Source organism: Pristiophorus japonicus, chromosome 6 (assembly GCF_044704955.1).
Source record: "Pristiophorus japonicus isolate sPriJap1 chromosome 6, sPriJap1.hap1, whole genome shotgun sequence".
NCBI classification, from domain to species: domain Eukaryota; kingdom Metazoa; phylum Chordata; class Chondrichthyes; family Pristiophoridae; genus Pristiophorus; species Pristiophorus japonicus.
Genome location: NC_091982.1, coordinates 124085185 through 124105318, shown reverse-complemented (window position 1 = coordinate 124105318; position 20134 = coordinate 124085185). Strand labels below are relative to the sequence as shown.

General features: G+C 46.6%; 1 protein-coding gene and 1 pseudogene across 3 annotated transcripts in view; one reads left to right on the top strand and one right to left on the bottom strand.

Annotated features, from left to right (window-relative positions):
• Positions 1-6491: 6491 nt before the first annotated feature.
• Positions 6492-12814, bottom strand: LOC139266169 (interferon-inducible GTPase 5-like; annotated as a pseudogene).
• Positions 12815-16954: 4140 nt separating this feature from the next.
• LOC139265776 (interferon-inducible GTPase 5-like) overlaps positions 16955-20134 on the top strand; it is a 44455-nt gene continuing 41275 nt past the window's right edge. For all 3 annotated transcript variants that reach the window (XM_070883174.1, XM_070883175.1, XM_070883176.1), the window contains exon 1: positions 16955-17091. In XM_070883174.1, coding sequence (XP_070739275.1) covers positions 17090-17091 — 2 coding nt within the window. In that variant the 5' untranslated portion in view covers positions 16955-17089. The remainder of the gene's footprint in view (positions 17092-20134) is intronic.

The window sequence follows — 20134 nt, the reverse complement described above, 5'->3', positions numbered from 1 at the left end:
AAAATGGAAGAAATAAAATGACTGAATGAGAGAAAAAGCAGCAACTCGCTGCAATAACTGGAGTTACATGAAAACAATCAAAGGTTTGATAAAACAAAATAGAAAGATCCAGAATGAAAGCAACAACATGGCTGAAAAGAGAAAGCAATGAGTCGCTAAAATATAGCAACCACCTCAAAGGGACTGAAGTGAGAAGAAGCACAATTGAATAAAATGGACCAAAGGACAGAGCATTCATTCCCAGACATACCTGACTTTACAGGAATTAATACAAGATGTGCTGTGAAATGCCTATAAAAGAATAACATCAATAAATGATAGAAAAAGGTTAAACTCTCCTTAAAACAATCAAGTGGTGGTAAGAAGCTGTTGAAATGAGTTCAGTGACAGGAATACAATGGCTGGTTGAAAGAAACAGCATTAACTCATGAAGCAAATCACTGCACTGGAAAAAAATCTAAACGAGCGGAGCTAGAAATGTGGACAAGTGATGAAAAAAGGAGTTTAGAATGAAAAAGCATTAACACAATTAAATAAATAACTGTGGGGAACACATTGATTAAGACTATTTTATTTAACATCTCTGCTAATACCATTCACAGTATCGCAGAGATAAGTATTGATGATTACAATAAAGTAGCTCAATATTTAATATCAACAATCTAAATGATCACAGCCGATCAATTTAAATGCATGACATGACCCTCGGTGTAACTGGGATTCACTGAGTAACAGGAGAACATCATTCGTTCAATGTTCACAATGACTGCAGTGCCTTAGCCAGGGGAGGTTTAGAATGTGACTGTGTCCTGTCAGGGAACGTTCCCAGCACTGAAGCGCTCCCTTTGGGACATGAGTATAAGACGTACAAGCTCTCCTTTTGTCGGCAGCCAGTTGCTGGAGGATTCAGGAGTTGTGCCTTCCTCAAGCTACCTTTTCAGACAATGATGAGAAAACCAGATACAGAGCACGGGCGGATTTACAGCATGTGCTCCCTGCTGGGAGACTGAGATTCACATGGCTATTACACGGTCACCACAACCCAACCGTCCTTAAAGCAGCTTTGTAAACTTTCCCTAATAAACATAGTGTACGTTGCAAGCAAGACTCGGGCTGGAAAAATAACAGAATAATACTTTGTTACCGATCTCCACTGACCTCAGCCAAGTAGTTGTTTACCCGGGTGTCCCCTTTTATCCGGGTATCCCATTACATGGATGTCCCCTTTACCCAGATGCCCACTTTACCCAGGCGCCCCCTTTACCCAGGCGCCCCCTTTACCCGGGTGCCCCTTTTACCCGGGGGTTTACTGCTGTGAAATGCAGCCTCACACAATCCGGGCCCTCCCTCCGGCCCCACACGTGCCCTCAGAGGCGGACGGATGGGAGAAACTTTCCCTGGGCTCCCCGCAGCCTCGAAACATGAATCCGGACCTCTGGAACTTTCCTCAGCTGCTCTTTCCCGCTCGCTGCTCCTCCAATCACAGCTCACCCTGCTCGCTGCTCCTCCAATCATAGCATACCCTCCGCTCTCTGATCCACCGATCACAGCTCCCCCCGCTCGCTGAAACTCCAATCACAGCTCCCCCCACTCGCTGATCCACCAAACACAGCTCCCCCCCGCTCGCGCTCTTTCCCTTGGCTCTGGGACCCGTGAGCGGCTGCCCTTCAGTCGCTCTGCAGCAGGGCCTGACGCCCCTCCGCCCCGCAGCTCAACAGCCTTTTACAGCAGGGGGAGATCTGAGCATCAAAGGTGGGCAGACAATGGGAGAGCAGAGGGGCTTCGGTGGGGAGAGGTCTCACTTCGCCAGCATTGACCACGGGGCAAAGGGCAAAGGCCGCACAAAGAAAGAGCTGAAGAAAGATGAACAAGCGGTGAGTGAAGCCGCCTGGGCTGAGCAGGTGGGGACACACAGCTTCCACTCTGACACCCAATCCCGGGACCTCTCACACGGTGTGAGCCGCATGGAATTACACCTCACCCCCTCCAACCCTTTATAGACTTCCCACTGGAACGGACAACTCAAGGCAAAGGTTTCTGGAATAATCTCTTTACTTAAATTCAACAAAAGATTGCAACTAAGCATCCAATAGTACTGTTACACACAGTGATCCCGGTTTACCAATAAGCAGGCTCAGGTCTATTCCTTTACTTAAAACTCAAGTGATCATAAGCAAAAACTCGCACGTACTGACACCAGCGAGTGGTCGGTTCGGCGGTGACTAGACGTGGCTATTTAACGGGCAACTGACCAGGTTGCCTTTCGATTGAAGCAGTACCCAATGACCTTTCGTAGCACTGTTTTATACCCCCAAAAACCTGGGCAGTCCCTTTGTGCACACTTGTTTCATCCAGCATGGGTAATGGCCGACTTTGGTTTTTCCCTCTTCTCCCAATTAATCATTCAGGGATTGCGAGGGGCGTTCCTCCAATCAAATTCCCCTTTGTTCAGTTATTTATAATAGTTTGTAAAAGAGCAATAAACCATATGGTCACATCATGCATCATTACCTTGTATTTTATTTGCAGAATTTCCAAGGTATGTGTTCTTCCTTTAGGCCCCAAATGTCTCATGTATTGACCATTGGAGACACTGCATAAGAACATATGAAATAGGAGCAGGAGTAGGCCATACGGCCCCTCAAGCCTGCTCCACCATTTAATATGATCATGGCTGATCCAATCATGGACTCGGGTCCACTTCCCTGCCCACTCTCCATAACCCTTTATTCCCTTCTCGTTTAAGAAACTGCCTATTTCTATCTCAAATTTATTCAATGTCCCAGTTTCCACAGCTCTCTGAGGCAGCAAATTCCACAGATCCACAACCCTCAGAGAAAAAATGTCTCCTCATCTCAGTTTTAAATGGACAGTACCTTATTCTGAGATTATGCCCTCTAGTTCTAGTCTCCCTTATCAGTGGGAACATCTTCTCTGCATCCTCCTTGTCAAGCCCCCTCATAATCTTATACGTTTCGATAAGATCACCTCTCATTGAGTAGAGGCCCAACCTACTCAATCTTTCGTTATAAGTCAACCCCCTCATCTCTGGAATCAACCTTGTGAACCTTCTCTGAACTGCCTCCAAAGCAAGTATATCCTTTCGTAAATATGGAAACCAAAACTGCACGCAGTATTTCAGGTTAGGCCTCACAAATATCTTATATAGCTGTAGCAAGACTTCCCCGCTTTTGTACTCCATCCCCTTTACAATAAAGCCCAAGATTCCATTGGCCTTCCTGATCACTTGCTGTACCTGCATACTAACCTTTTGTGTTTCATGCACAAGTATCCCCAGGTCCTGCTGTATTGCAATTTTTCTCCATGTAAATAATAATCTGGAACTTCATCTCAGTTAAAAGGGATTTGTTTATCGAGTGTACCCCGTGCACTAACAACCAGATGTTCTGTCTCGATCTGCCATCTAACACAGCTTTTGAAATATCGCAATCACAAAACAGCTCACAAGTTAACAGGCACTTTTGCTCAACACAAAATATATTGTTTTTCGTGAGGCATATAGATCAATGAAATTTGGTCAACTTTAAGCCAACTTTCACACAATCTTACCGTCCACCCTCAAGTGACTGCAACCAAATTTTGGGTCACAAGCACTTACACTTTGTCTTCGTTGTCTTCTTTCTTCGGTGTCTTCTACAACAGCTTGGCAAACTCCTGTTGCCTGCGTTGCCTGTTAACACGGCAGGTTATCAACAGATACAACACAATCACCAACTGAACAATGGCTAGAATGTGGAGATAATCCTTATCCAAGGATGAACCTCAATATCCCAGTGGGCCAAATCATTACCCCAGTATTCTCTTTATCTGCTTGGCATGTCTCAAAATGCATGGTAATTTTCCTCAGAACCCTTTCCTCCGTATTTTCCCCACTTCGGGATCAAAATCTGACATAGCTGCCTGTAGGTGGGGCAGACTGTGGGACATCTAGGTGCGTCACCAATGGTTGTGCGGCTGCCCTTCTAAATGAACCCACCGTACTGCCCCTCCCATGGCCACAGAATAGATGGGCCAAAGTCTGTCAGTAAAATCTGCCAGGAATTCATTGGGGCCCTGCTCTATGTCTGCTATGGCCATAAAAGGATCCCTTTTACCAGCTCACAATCCTTGAGCAATGCACACTTTCAAGCCTCATAATTGCCTCCAGCTGCCTTTTTATCCATCGGAAGGTTGCCGAACACTCCTGGACTGAGAGTTAAAAGCAACAGACCTTTCTTTTCCGCATCATTCAAGCTGTTCAAGGCAGCTATTCTACCTCTAAGCAGCACCTTTGGGGGTCTGCCCCCTGCTCCAACCTTTCACATCACTGGCCATTTTCCACAAGTTCGCTATCCAGTGCCCCCAGGATTCCTACATCCGTCCTATCAGCCGGCGTCTGTTATCATTTTTGACGCATCGCAACGATAGGCGGGGTCCGAATTCCCTCTGGTGGGCCATGTTCTGGTCCCTTGTATAATTCCGCTTCACCTTTATCACATCCCTCAGCGCTCTCTCCATTTTCCTGTCCTTCTGACCGAGGGGGTCATTGCACGCACAATGCCCCTTTGTACACACACCTGATCCTCCAACTCCTTACTCTTCCTTTTGCAATCTGTGAAATCCCCCTTAGCACTCGTTCTTCTGAAAACTGCTTCTGAGCAACCCTATATGTGTCTTTCAGGTCCTCATTAAACCTTTCTGCCTGTTCTGTGCGATGCCTCTGATCTGCTTCCTTCATGGCCCACATATCACACTGATTCTGATTATTAATACACTGACTCTCGAGGTACTGTTCTTTATTGCACCTTCTCTCCTTTTCCTTCTCATACTGTTCCTCCAGCTTCCTCTTGCTTTCCTTTCCTTCCTCTAATCCTTTTTACTCCTCTCGCTCTCTTCCTCTGATTCCTTTAAAAGTCAGTTTATTACCGTTTCCTTCTCACAAATTTTCTCGTCCCTATCTCCTATCTCCTTTCGCAACCTAATCTTCGTACACGCAACATTCTTAACTTGCCTCCAATAGGCTAACAACCAGAGAGCCTTTATTTTTCTGGACTGGCGCATGGACCCTTGTGTCCACTGTTCGGCCTCACAAACCGGATCATCACTGTCTATAATGACTGGTACCCACCCCTCCCTGACAGGTAACATCTCCATCACATTACTTAAAACTCAAGTGATCATCAACAGAAACCCACGTACTAACACCAGCGAGTGGTCCGTTCAGCAGTGACTAGACGTGGCTCTTTAAATGGCAACTGATCAGGTTGCCTTTTGACTGCAGCAGTACCCAATGTCCTTTTGTGAGGCATATTGGTCAATTAGATTTGGTCAACTTTAAGCCAACATTCACAGAACCTTACAACTTAAGAGACCAAATCCAAGGATCCATTACACTGTGAGGACAAGTCCCTCATCTTCCATCCAGACATGCCATGGTGCCACCTTGCCATTGGTGAAGTAGGATCGGGCAGTGGTGTCAATTGTCATTGTGATGTTACCGATGATGCAGGTTGGTTGCGTTGTCAATAGTCATTGTGATGTTACCGATGATGCAGGTTGTTTGCGTTGTCAATAATCACTCAGAACGAGGGCGGGGGGTGCCAAAATGTCCTCCAACAAACCGTGATAACAGCCAGAAGGGAGACATTTTACTTGAACAGTGAAGTTACAGAGTGGAGCACACAGATTGCCGTGGGAAGGAAAGGCTCCTCTTTTCCCCTCTTCTTGCAGTTTTCCTCCCCAGTGAGCAGGATGCAGAAATAATGCTTACACGGTGTGTGCTGCAGAGAGTATGATGTGCCTGTGGTTTATCTGAGACAGCCATGTTAGGAATACAGGAAGTCACACAAGACAGGTGTATTCCTGTCCAGAAAGGTGGGTGGCTCAGTCTCGGGCCCATTCTGACTTGGTGCCCTTTCTGTTGGGACTCGTCCTTCTCATATTCAACACATATTGCAGGGCGATATGATAGAAATGTTTTAAAATGGTGAAAGATGGTTTGGGTAGATAGAAGCAGACTGCTTCCAGGGGTTGAAGGGTCAAGACGAGGAGCCAGAGATAGAAGAAAGTAAGATATTTAGAACAGTGACCAAGAGAAATGTCTTTACACAGAGCGTTGTGAGGCTGTGGAATCACTCCCAGAGTTAGTGGTTGGGGCACTAAGTTCTGTAGTGACAAGTGGTCCCTGTGCTTTTATCCAAGGCAGGCCTCATCCCAGTCATTTGCTCCAAATGTTGCTGCAATGATTTGAGAGGTGCAGGTATCAGGGAGCAGCAGTAAAGAGTAAATAAAATCTAAATGCGAGCAAGTTTCAATTGTTTATCTTCGTCTATTGCTACTTCAATAACTGTGCCTGGATATCCGATCAGGCCCACCATAGAGAATGAGTTTGACACCCTGCAGGTAAATCTGTCACATTCTAGATCAAACATCACTACAGTCTCTACAAACTGAGGAGTGATGTTGATAGGCGTGGCGTACAGGGGATCATGTCAATCTGATCCAAGTGCACTCTTCACCAGCTGTTGTACAGCTTCCGAACGGTCTTCCAGTAAATCCTTCAGTGACTTGTAGGTAAAAGCAAAGGACGACACTGCCCCAAAGATAGAGAGGGTCACCGGACTGAAGGTGCGATTGACCCCAGCTATCATGCAAGTGATGATGGCGATACCCAACAGCACCCTGGGAATTACTGGTGGTATCTTGCTTGGCACTCGACGATTCATTTCAATTTTCAGAACTGAAGTGGGCTTACTGACTTTGCTGGCCAGGCTTTGTGCAGAAACTTGTCATTGAGTCCCACCTTTTTCTGGAGGTAGATCAGCCCAGCAACTGTCAACCCAAAGCCTGTAATGGAAGACAACCCTGGCATTGGCACTGGCACTGCACCCAGTGCTCCAGCGAGAACAGCCATCAGCCAGACTCTCTTCTTCAACATCCTTATTTTGGCTTCTATAATTTCCAGCATAATCTTTGGGAGTGAGAGCGAGAAAGTGTTTGATTGTATACTGTGGAGATTACTGACGAGGCTGGTCTTTAAGTCAGGAAAGTCATATTTGTCCAGGTCAAAACTAGAGATCAGAAAAATGGCTGGTGGTGTAACTCCAACACTTTGGAAGTTGCTGACACAGTCCCTGAGAATTGACCTCCGCCCTTCACTAAAGTCAACACCTTGCATCCTCAGTGCATGGGCATCATTGTCTATCTTGGACCGCACATAGTACAACTCCTTGCCCTGTTCTTGAATCCTTTTGGCAAGCTCTGCGCGTTCTCTCTGAATCGTGACTGGGACACAACGATGAAAAAGTCATAGCTTTCAAACTTCACCTTCTTTAGGTAATTATTGATTTCAAAACCAAAGGAATTTGTTCTTCGGGTTGACAGTTGCTGGGCTGATCTACCTCCAGAAACAGGTGGAACTCAATGACAAGTTTCTGCAAAGCCTGGCCAGCAAAGTCGGGAAGCCCACTTCAGTTCTGAAAACTGAAATGAATCGTTGAGTGCCAAGCAAGATACCACCAGTAATTCCCAGGGTGCTGTTGGGTATCACCATCGTCACTTGCATGATAGCTGGGGTCAATCACACCTTCAGTCCGGTGACCCTCTCTATCTTTGGGGCAGTGTCGTCCTTTGCTTTTACCTACAAGTCACTGAAGGATTCACTGGAAGATCCCAGAGATGAACATTAGACAGAGCTCGATAGGGATATCTGGTTGGTTCCATCCCGGTTTCTTCATTCCCAGTTGAGCAGCTCCCTGATCTTTGCTCCGAAGACCTCTCATAGCATTGATGAAGGTGGATTTCCCCGAGCCCACATCACCCATCACTGCGATGTTCAGCTGCATGTTGTCTAAATTGCCTGACCTGCTCTTTATCTGAAGAATCACTACTTCCAAATCACCAGCGCGATACATAGATCACAGGTTCCTGCTCTCCTCAGCAGTGAAGAACTTGGAGAATGTAGACTGGGCTATTTGATCTCTGAAAATAACATCAATGCTCAAATGTTACACCTCAGGAATGTGCACCGTTTCGGTCTCCTTATCTAACGAAGGATATAGTTGCCTTGGAGGCGGTACAATGGGGGGTCAGCAGATTGATTCCTGGGATGAGAGGGCTGTCTTATGAGGAGAGATTGTTAGAATGGGTCTATAGTCTCTGGAGTTTAGAAGAATGAGAGGTGATCTCATTGAAACTACAAGATTCTGAAAGGGATTGTCAGGTTAGGTGCTGAGAGATTGTTTCCCCAGGCTGGAGTGTCTAGAACCAGGGGGCACAGTCTCAGGATAAGGGGTAGGCCATTTAGGACAGAGGTAAGGAGGAATTGATTCACTGAAGGTTGTGAATCTTTGGAATTATCTGCCCCAGAGAGCTGTGGATGCTGAATCTCTGAATATTTTCAAGGCCGAGATAGATAGATTTTTGGAGTCTAGGGCAATCAGGGGGTTATGGAGATCGGGCGGCAAAGTGGAGTTGAGGTCAATGATCAGTCATGATCTTATTGAATGTTGGAGCAGGCTGGAGGTTTGAGCAGATATAATGAGGGATGTTCAGGAGGGCAGAATTTGAGGAGCACAGACATCTCGGGGGGTTGTGAGGCTGAAAAAGATTACAGGATAGGGAGGGGCAAAGCCATGGAGTGATTTGTAAACAAGGATGAGAAATTTGAAATCGAGGCATTTAATCGGGAGCCAATGTAGGTCAGAAAACACAGGAGTGATGGGTAATCATGACTTGGTGCGAGTTAGGACATGGGCTGCTGAGTTTTGGATGACCTCAAGTTTACATAGTGTAGAATATGGGAGGCCAGCCAGGAGTGAGTTGGAATAGTTAAGTCTAGAGCTAACAATCATGAATAAGGGTTTTCAGCAGCAGAAGAGCTGAGGTAGGGGCTGAGGCGGGCAATGTTACGGAGGTGAAAACAGGCAGTTTTAGTTATGCTGCAGATATGTGGCTGGAAACTCATTTCAGGTTCAAATATGACACCTAGGTTGCAAACAGTTTTGCTCACCCTCAGCTTGATGCGAGGGAGAGGGATGGAGTCCGTGGTTGGGGAATGCAGTTTGTGGCGAGGACCAAAGATAATGGCTTTGGTCTTCCCAATATTTAATTGGAGAAAATTTCTGCTCATCAAGTACTGGATGTCGGACAAGCAATCTGACAATTTAGATACCAGGTAGGGGTCGAGAGAAGTGGCAGAGCTGGGTTTCATCAGCGTACATTTGGAAACTGACTTTTGGATAATATAGCCAAGGAGCAACATGGAGATGAGAAATAGGAGGGGACCAAGGACAGATCCTTGGGGAACACCAGAGGTAATGATGCGAGGGTGGGAAGGGAAGCCATTGCAGGAGATTTTCTGGCTACGATTAGATAGATAAGACTGGAACCAGTCGAGTGCAGTCCCACCCAGTTGGATGATGGTGGAGAGGCATTGGAGGAGGATGGAGTGGTCAACTTTGTCAAAGGCTGCAGACAGGTCCAGAACGACAAGGAGGGATAGTTTACCTTTGTCACAGTCACAAAGGATGTCATTTGTGACTTTGATGAGAGCCGTTTCGGTACTGTGGCAGGGGCGGAAACCAGATTGAAGGGATTCAAACATTGAAGTCATGGAAAGATGGTCACAGATTTGGGAGACAACAACACGTTCAAGTACTTTGGACAGGAAAGGAGTTTGGCGATGGGGCGATAGCTAGCATGCAAAGTGGGGTCAAATGTTGTTTTTTGAGGAAAGGGGTGATGACAGCAGGTTTGAAGGAGAGGGGAACAGTACCTGAGGAGAGAGAACCGATGTCAGGCTAACCGGTCTATAATTCCCTGGTTTCTCGCTCCTTTTTTAAAAAGTGAGGTTACATTAGCTACCCTCCAATCCATAGGAACTGATCCAGAGTCCATGGAATGTTGGAAAATGACTACCAATGCATCTACTATTTCTAGGGCCACTTCCTTAAGTACTCTGGGATGCAGACTGTAAGGGCCCTGGGGATTTACCGGCCTTCAATCCCATCAATTTCCCAAACACCATTTCCTGACTAATAAGGATTTCCCTCAGTTACTCCTTCTCACTAGACCCTCGGTCCCCTAATATTTCCGGGAGGTTATTTGTGTCTTCCTTAGTGAAGACAGAAACAAAGTATTTGTTCAATTGATCTGCCATTTCCTTGATCCCTATTATGAATTCATCTGATTCTGACTGCAAGGGACCTACATTAGTCGTCACTAATCTTTTTCTCTTCACATATCTTCAGAAACTTTTGCAGTCAGTTTTTATGTCAGTAATCATGCTTGACAAATCTTCTGGTGTTTTTGCCCCCAAAGTGGATAACCTCATATTTATCCACATTATATTGCATCTGCCATTCATTTGCCCACTCACCTAACCTGTCCAAGTCACCCTGCAGCTTCTTAGTGTCCTCCTCACAGCTCACACCGCCACCCAGTTTAGTGTCATCTGCAAACTTGGAGATATTACACTCAATTCCTGCATTTAACTCATTAATGTATATTGTAAAGAACTGGGGTCCCAGCACTGAGCCCTGCTACACCCCACTTGTCACTGCCTCCCATTCTGAAAAGGACCCTTTTATCCCGACTCTCTGCTTCCTGTCTGCCAATGAGTTCTCTATCCACGTCAGTACATTACCCCCAATGCCATGTGCTCTGATTTTGCACACCAATCTCTTGTGTGGGACCTTGTCAAAAGCCTTTTGAAAGTCCAAATATACCACATCCACTGGTTTTCCCGTGTCCACTCTTCAATTACATCCTCAAAAATTCCAGAGGTTCACCAGACTGATGCCCAGGATGTCAGGACTGACATATGAAGAAAGACTGGATCGACAAGGTTTATATTCACTGGAATTTAGAAGAATGAGAGAGGATCTCTTCGAAGCATATAAAATTCTGATGGAATTGGACAGGTTAGATGTAGGAAGAATTTTCCCGATGTTGGGGAAGTCCAGAACCAGGGGTCACAGTCGAAAGATAAGGGGTAAGCCATATAGGACCGAGAAGAGGAGAAACCTTTTCACCCAGAGAATTCTGTACCTATGGAATTCTCGACCACAGAAAATTGTTGAGTCCAGTTCATTGGATATATTCAAAAGGGACTTAGATGTGGCCCTGAAGGGATCAGGGGGTATGGAGAGAAGGCAGGAGTGGGGTACTGAAGTTGCATGATCAGCCATGATCATATTGAATGTTGGTGCAGGCTCGAAGGGCCGAATGGCCTGCTCCTGCACCTATTTTCTATGTTTCTATGTGTTTGAGCCAGATCTAGCGGTGAATAGCTAAACCAGTTAACCACCACATCCATTCAAGTCTGCGCCCTTTTGACTTGAGGGAGCGAAGATCAGGGCTGTACCAGTGGGAACGGCTAGCATGGAAGAGAGTAATCTTTTTAATAGGGACTAGGGCATCAAAGGTGGTGTTGAGGGTGTGATTGAGCAGATTGGTGGCTACAGAAATAGCATTGTTAAAAGAGGGCCAGAGATTGGACTGTTTTGAGTTGATAAGTGCAGTTTTAAGAGAGTTTGGAGCGTTTTTTCCAGGGGCGGATGCAGAAGGAAGTAGGTTTGGATTGGGGAAGGGCATGTGAGTCGAGAGTGATATTTATCCAATTTATCCTGACTCTCTGCTTCCTGTCTGCCAACGAGTTCTCTATCCACGTCAGTACATTACCCCCAATACCATGTGCTTTGATTTTGCACACCAATCTCTTGTGCGGGACCTTGTCAAAAGCCTTTTGAAAGTCCAATTACACCACATCCACTGGTTCTCCCTTGTCCACTCTGCTAGTTACATCCTCAAAAAATTCCAGAAGATTCGTCAAACATGATTTCCCTTTCATAAATCCATGCTGACTTGCACCGATCCGATCACTGCTTTCCAAATGTGCTGCTATTTTATCCTTAATGATTGATTCCAACATTTTCGCCACTACTGATGTCAGGCTAACCGCTCTAAAATGACCCATTTTCTCTCTCTCTCCTTTTTTAAAAAGTGGTGTTACATTAGCTACCCTCCAGTCCATAGGAACTGATCCAGAGTCAATAGATTGTTGGAAAATGATCACCAATGCATCCACTATTTCCAGGGCCATTTCCTTAAGTACTCTGGGATGCAGACTATCCGGCGCCGGGATTTATCGGGCTTCAATCCCATCAATTTCCCGAACACAATTTCCCGCTTTATACGGATATCCTTCAGTTCCTCCTCACTAGACCCACTGTCCCCTCGTACATTCGGAAGGTTATTTGTGTCTTCCTTCGTGAAGACAGAACCGAAGTATTTGTTCAATTGGTCTGCCATTTCTTTGTTCCCCATTATAAATTCACCTGAATCCGACTGCAAGGGGCCTGCATTTGTCTTCACTAATCTTTTTCTCTTCACATATTTATAGAAGCTTTTGCAGTCAGTTTTTATGTTCCCGGCAAGCTTCCTCTCGTACTCTATTTTCCCCCTCTTAATTAAACCCTTAGTTTACCTCTGTTGAATTGTAAATTTCTCCCAGTCCTCAGGTTTGATGCTTTTTCGAGCCAATTTATATGCCTCTTCCTTGGTTTTAACACTATCCTTAATTTCCGTTTTTAGCCACGGTTGAGCCACCTTCCCCGTTTTATTTTTACTCCAGACAGGGATGTCCAATTGCTGAAGTTCATCCATGTGATCTTTAAATGTTTGCCATTGCCTATTCACCGTCAACCCTTTAAGTATCCTTTGCCAGTCTATTCTAGCCAATTCATGCCTCATACTGTCGAAGTTACCTTAAGTTCAGGACCATAGTTTCCGAATTAACTGTGTCACTCTCCATCTTAATCAAGAATTCCACTCTTCTCCAGGGGCCTCGCACAACAAGATTGCTAATTAGTCCCTTCTCATTACACATCACCCAGTCTAGGATGGCCAACTCTCTATTTGGTTCCTCGATATATTGGTCCAGAAAACCATCCCTAATAGTCTCCAGGAAATCCTCCTCCACCGCTTTGCGACCAGTTTGGTTAGCCCTATCAATATGTAGATTAAAGTCGCCCATGATAACTGCTCTACCTTTATTGCACACATCCCTTATTTCTTGTTTGATGCCATCCCCAACCTCACTACTACTGTTTGGTGGTCTGTGCACAACTCCCACTAACGTTTTCTGCCCTTTGGTATTCCGCAGCTCCACTCATACAGATTCCACATCATCCAGGCGAATGTCCTTCCTTACTATTGCATTAATTTCCTCTTTAACCAGCAACGCCACCCTGCCTCCTTTACCGCTCTGTCTATCCTTCCTAAATGTTGAATACCCCTGGATGTTGAGTTCCCAGCCTTGGTCACCCTGGAGCCATGTCTCCGTGATGCCAATTACATCATATCCGTTAACTGCTATCTGCGCAGTTAATTCGTCCACCTTATTCCGAATACTCCTCACATTGAGGCACAGAGCCTTCAGGCTTGTCTTTTTAACACACTTTGTCCCTTTAGAATTTTGCTGTAATGTGGCCCTTTTTGTTTCTTGCCTTGGATTTCTCTGCCCTCCACTTTTACTATTCTCCTTTCTATCTTTTGCTTCTGCCTCCATTTTATTTCCCTCTGTCTCCCTGCATAGGTTCCCATCCCCCTGCCATGTTAGTTTAACTCCTCCCCAACAGCACTAGCAAACACTCCCCCTAGGACATTGGTTCCGGTCCTGCCCAGGTGCTGACCGTCCGGTTTGTACTGGTCCCACCTCACCCAGAACCGGTTCCAATGCACCAGGAATTTGAATCCCTCCCTTCTGCACCACTCCTCAAGCCACGTATTCATCTGAGCTATCCTGCGATTCCTACTCTGACTAGCACGTGGCACTGGTAGCAATTCTGAGATTACTACTTTTGAGGTCCTACTTTTTAATTTAGCTCATAGCTCCCTAAATTCGTCTTGTAGGGTCTCATCCCATTTTTTACCTATATCGTTGGTATCTATATGCACCACGACAACTGGCTGGTGATCCGCCCTTTTCAGAATGTCCTGCGCCCGCTCCAGGACCTCCTTAACCCTTGCACCAGGGAGGCAACATACCATCCTGGAGCCTCGGTTGCGGCCACAGAAACACCGATATATTCCCCTTACAATCGAATCCCCTATCACTATAGCTCTCCCACTCTTTTTCCTGCCCTCCTGTGCAGCAGAGCCACCCACGGTGCCATGAACTTGGCTGCTGCTGCCCTCCTCTGATAAATCATCCCCCTCAGCAGTACCCAAAGCGGTGTATCTGTTTTGTAGGGGGATGACCGCAGGGGACCCCTGCACTACCTTCCTTCCACTGCTCTTCCTGTTGGTCATCCATTCCCTATCTGGCTGTGTACCCTTTACCTGCGGTAAGACCAACTCACTGAATGTGCTATTCACGTCATTCTCAGCATCGTGGATGCTCCAGAGTGAATCCACCCACAGCTCCAGTGCCGCAATGCGGTCCGTCAGGAGATGCAGGCGGATACACTTCCCGCACACGTAGTCGTCAGGGACACCGGAAACGTCCCTGACTTCCCACATTGTACAGGAGGAGCATAACACGTACCCGAGCTATCCTGCCATGATTTAACCCTTAGATACACTTAATTTGGCAGCAACAATTCTAAATGTTACTTACTGATAAAGAAAGAAAATAAAAACTACTTACCAATCACCAGCCAATCACTTACCCCCTTGGCTGTGACATCACCTTTCGATTGCTTTCTACTTCTTTTTTGCCTCCCTGCTCCCGGACTTTTATAGGCACAAGTACCCCCAGGTCCCGCTGTACTGCACCACTTTGCAATCTTTCTCCATTTAAATAATAAATTACTCTTTGATTTTTTCTGCCAAAGTGCATGACCTCATACTTTCCAACATGATACTCCATCTGCCAAATGTTTGCCCACTCACTTAGCCTGTCTATGTCCTTTTGCAGATTTTTTGTGTCCTCCTCACACATTGCTTTTTCCCCCATCTTTGTATCATCAGCAAACTTGGCTATGTTACACTCAGTCCCTTCTTCCAAGTCGTTAATATAGATTGTAAATAGTTGGGGTCCCAGCACTGATCCCTGTGGCACTCCACTAGTTACTGGTTACCAACCAGAGAATGAACCATTTAGCCTGACTCTCTGTCTTCTGTTAGTTAGCCAATCCTCTATCCATGCTAACATATATTACTCCCAACCGAGTGAACTTTTATCTTGTGCAGTAACCTTTCGTGACCAGTCTGCCATGTGGGACCATATCAAAAGCTTTGCTAAAATCCATATACACTACATCACATGCACTGCCCTCATCGACCGTCCTGGTTACCTCCTCGAAAAATTCAATCAAGTTAGTCAGGCACGACCTTCCCTTGACAAATCCATGCTGATTGTCTTTGATTAATCTATGTCTTTCCAAATGAAGATGTACCCGATCCCTCAATAATTTTCCAACCACCAAGGTTCGGCTGACTGGCCTGCAATTACTCAGTCTATCCCTTTCTCCCTTTTTAAACAAGGGTACATTCGTATTCCTCCAGTCCTCTGGCACCACACCTGTAGCCAGAGAGGACTGGAGAATGATGGTCAGAGCCTTTGCTATTTCCTCTTTTGCTCTCTCAACAGCCTGGGATACATTTCATCCGGGCCTGGGGATTTATCCACTTTCTAAGCTGCTAGGCCCCTTAATACTTCCTCCCTCACTATAGTTATCTCATCTAATATTTCACACTCCTCCTCCCTCATTACAAAGTCTGCATCACCCCTCTCATCTGCTGCTGAAATCCTCATCCATGCCTTTGCGACCTCTAGACTGGTCTATTCAAATGCACTCTTGGTTGGCCACCCATGTTATACCCTACGTATACTTGAGGTCATCCAAAACTCTGCTGCCTGTGTCCTAACTTGCACCAAGTCCCGTTCCCCTGTGCTCCCTGACCCACATTGGCTCCAAGTCAAACAATGCCTTGTTTTTAAAAGTCTCATCCATGTTTTCAAATCCCTCCATGGCCTCACCCCTCCGTATCTCTGTAATCTCCTCCAGCCCAACCCTCCAAGATAACTGCACTCCTCTAATTCTGCCTTCTTGAGCATCCCTGATTATAATCGCTCCATCATCGGTGGCCGTGCCTTCTGTTGCCTAGGCCCCAAGCTCTGGAATTCCCTCCCTAACCCTCTCCACCTCTCTATCTCTCTTTCCTCCTTTAAGACGCTGCTTAAAACCTCCCTCTTTGACCGAATGTTTGTTCATCTGCCCCAATAGCTCCTTATGTGGCTCAGCATCAAACTGTGTTGGGTGCCGCTCTTGTGAAGCACCTTGGGCCCTTTTACTATGTTAAAGGCGCTACATAAATACAAGCTGTTGTTGCTTTTCTCTCTTCTTAAAAACTGAAACTATTGAACAAATACTTGTCAAGCTCTTGTTTTGACCTGTGCTTTGGCCTGGACTTTTCCTGGCATAACCTGTGCAGCACGAGATGTTATGGAAAGGAAAATGAGGCAGAGAGACACTCCACCAAAACCTACCCCAAAATTATGGTCAGCAGAATTTCCCCGACCCACCACATTTAAATGGCCTTCCTCTCCAAGATCGAACTGAATGGTGGAGCAGGCCAGAGGGGCCGAATGGCCTCTTCCTGTCCCTCATGTCCTGATGAAACTTTAGTAACGGTGCTTGCTGGCAAGTAATTTCTGATAGCTGGATAGCACCACCTGGTGCAGGTTATTGGTACTACAGCCACTGCAACATTCCCATTTAAAACCGGGTCTGCTGGAGATAGCCCAACATCTGACAATAATCAGGGTCTGGGCACTTCTCTGGGAACACGCTGAGGGATTGTGAAGGTTGTGTGAAGTGTTTACAGTGAGTTGTTCTGTTGCTGTTTCTGTATTAACTCGAACTTCACCTTCAGTTGGAATAAAGTTCACAGCCTGCCCTTGTTACACACCCCTCCCCCGTTCCCATAAAGGCCCGCCCCTTGACATTCAGTTTCAGTTTCACAGGAACCTCTTGCAGCTGCCGAACCCTCACAGAAACACCCTAATTTCAGGAGTTTGTGTTTCAAACACATCCAGAACCTGAAGAGAAATAGAGATTGCAGGCAGTGAAGGAACTACACAATGTAAGTAACTCCAATACAACCCCTGTTTCGCTGGTAGGGCCAGCCACAGGTCTCTGAGGGTTGAATGTCTGTGTCTGCAAGTTATACCCAGCAGGGAAGGTGAACAGGCTGGGTCTCTTTTCCCTTGGAGAGAGAAGGCTGAGGGGTGACCTAATAGAGGTCTTTAAAATGATGAAAAGTTTCAATCGAGTAAATACACAGAGAGGGTTTCCACTTGTGGGGAGGAGCAAAACTAGAGGCCATCAGTATAAAATAGTCACCAAGAAATCCCTCGGAATTCCCGAGAAACTCTTTACCCAGAGAGTGGGGAGAATGTGGAACTCACCACCACAGGGAGTGGTTGGAGCAAATAGTTTCGATACATTTAAGGAGAGGCTCGATAAACATGAGGGGAAGGGAATAGAGGGTTATGCTGATAGTTAGAGAGGGAAAGACGGGAGGAGGCTCGAGTGGAGCATAAACGCCGGCATGGACTGGTTGGGCCGAATGGCCTGTTTCTGTGCTGTATATCCTGTGTCATGAATTAGTTTAATAACTGGTGCCATCACAATTCTGAAGCCCAGACCCAGTGAATGTGGTGTTCAGTATCTGAAGTGGGGGCAGGGTACAAGATGTCATCATTGGGCCTTCTGCAAACTGACCCTTTAAATCTGCAGCCATTTAAAGCTGAGGAGGAGTGGGACATACTTTGCACCCAAGATATTAATACTCAGTGAGGCAGTAAAGGAGCATTTTATTAATGCAGGTTGCTTTATCTTGCAGTAAAATAATCTCATTGTAAAGTCCTGCCCCCTCAGTACAGATTCACATGAGGCATGTAGTGAAGTCAAGGTCACTCTGGACCTGCACCTTTATTTCACAGCTCTGGAATGCTGCACTTGCCTGAGACCTGTCCTTATGTACCTGTGTCTTGCAAGTGCACCCCCGGTGGTAAGGTATGCTGGTGGTTACAGGTCATATCTTATTACAGTCATCTATAGCATGTTAGGATACAGTAATATATAATAATGTAAGATACATGACATCAACCTCCTCCAAGGTCTTATTGTCTTTATAGGTTCAGTCTCTCAGGTGGTCTACGATCTCGCGTGGAGCTTCTGAGTTGTGGTTCAATTGTTTGCCTTGGTGTCTGTTTTTCTTTGGGTGTGGTTGCTGGTATCTCGCCTGGGCTGTCTGATTCGATTGGTGTGATTGTTGTTGACTCGCCTGGGCTGTCTGTTTCGATTGGTGTGATTGTTGTTGACTCGCCTGGGCTGTTTGTTGGGATTGCCCTTTCCTCAGGTTGTTCCCTCTGTCTGTCCACCAGGTGTAGTACGATTTCCACATTGTAGTCTGCCTCTGGTTCCGCAGTGTTGTTGGTAAATCTGCTTTTGACTTGGTCTACATGCCTCCGGCAGGTTTTGCCATTGTCCATTTGTACTACCAGTAGCATGTTTCCTTCCTTGCCCATTACTGTCCCTGCAAGCCATTTGAGACTCCTGCCATAGTTTAGGACAAACACGTTGTCCCCTATCTCATTCCATCTCCCCCTCGAATTTCTGTCTTGGTACTCAGTCAGCTTATGGCGCTTTGCCTCAATGATTTCGTGCTTGTCTGGGAGGATTAATGAGAGCCTTGTTTTTAAAGTCCTTTTCATCAACAGTTGTGCGGGGGAGAATCCCAGTCAGTGAGTGCGGACGAGATCTGTGTGCCAGCAGCAGTTGCGACAGGCGACCCTGCAGTGTGGGACCTTGAATTTTAAGCATGCCTTTTTTAATGATTTGCACTGCTCTCTCCGCCTGGCCGTTGGAGGCCGGCTTGAACGGTGCCGTCTTGACGTGATTTATGCCGTGGTCAATTATAAAGTCTTGGAATTCTGCGCTGGTGAAGCACGGACCATTATCACTGACTAATGTGTCAGGGATTCCGTGCGTTGCAAACATGGTTGCGAGGCTCTCCATAGTGGTGGAGGTTGTGCTCGAGTTTAAAATGGTGCATTCGATCCACTTTGAAAATGCATCTACAAATACGAGGTACATTTTGCCCATGAATGGGCCCACATAGTCTACGTGCACCCGCGACCACGGTTTGGTTGGCCAGGGCCAGTGGCTCAATGGAGCCTCCCTGGGGGCATTGCTGAGTTGGGCACGAATGGTGCACCTTCGGACGCAGAGCTCCAAGTCCGCGTCAATACCAGGCCACCAGACGTGGGATCTGGCAATGGCCTTCAAGAGAACGATCCCCGGGTGCTCGCGGTGGAGCTCCTGGACAAATGCCTCTCTGCCTCGCAGAGGCATGACTACTCGGCTGTTCCACATCAGGCAGTCTGCTTGTAGTGATAACTCATGCATGCGTCTGTGAAAGGGTTTTAATTCCTCGGGGCAGGCATCGCGAACCTCTGCCCAGTCACCGGTTAGGACACATCTTTTTACTAAGGATAACGTGGGGTCGCTGGCCGTCCAGGCTCTGATTTGGCGAGCCGTCATGGGCGAACCTGTGGACTCAAAGGCATTGATTGCCATGACTATCTCACAGTCCTGTTCGTCAGACCCTTCCATGGTCGCCAGGGGTAGCCTGCTAAGCGCGTCGGCACAGTTGTCTGTGCCTTATGGTATAGTCGTAGGATGCCAGCATGAGTGCCCACCGTTGAATTCGCGCCGAGGCGTTGCTGTTTATTGCCTTGCTCTCGGATAGGAGGGACGTGAGGGAATTGTGGTCGGTTTCTAACGCGAACTTGGCCCCGAAAAGGTATTCGTGCATCTTTTTGACACTGTACACACACGCGAGCGCCTCCTTCTCTACCATTCCGTACCCGCGCTCCGCCCGCGAAAGTGACCTGGAGGCATAAGCTATGGGTTGTAATTTGCCCGCACTATTGACCTGTTGCAAAACGCACCCGACCCCATACGCTGACGCATCGCATGTGAGAACTAGCTTTTTACCTGGGTCAAAGAAAGTCAAAACACTGTTGGAACACAGAAGGTTGCGTGCCTTATTGAAGGCGCGTTCCTGCGCATCCCCCCAAAACCAATTGCACCCCTTCCTGAGTAGCACATGGAGAGGC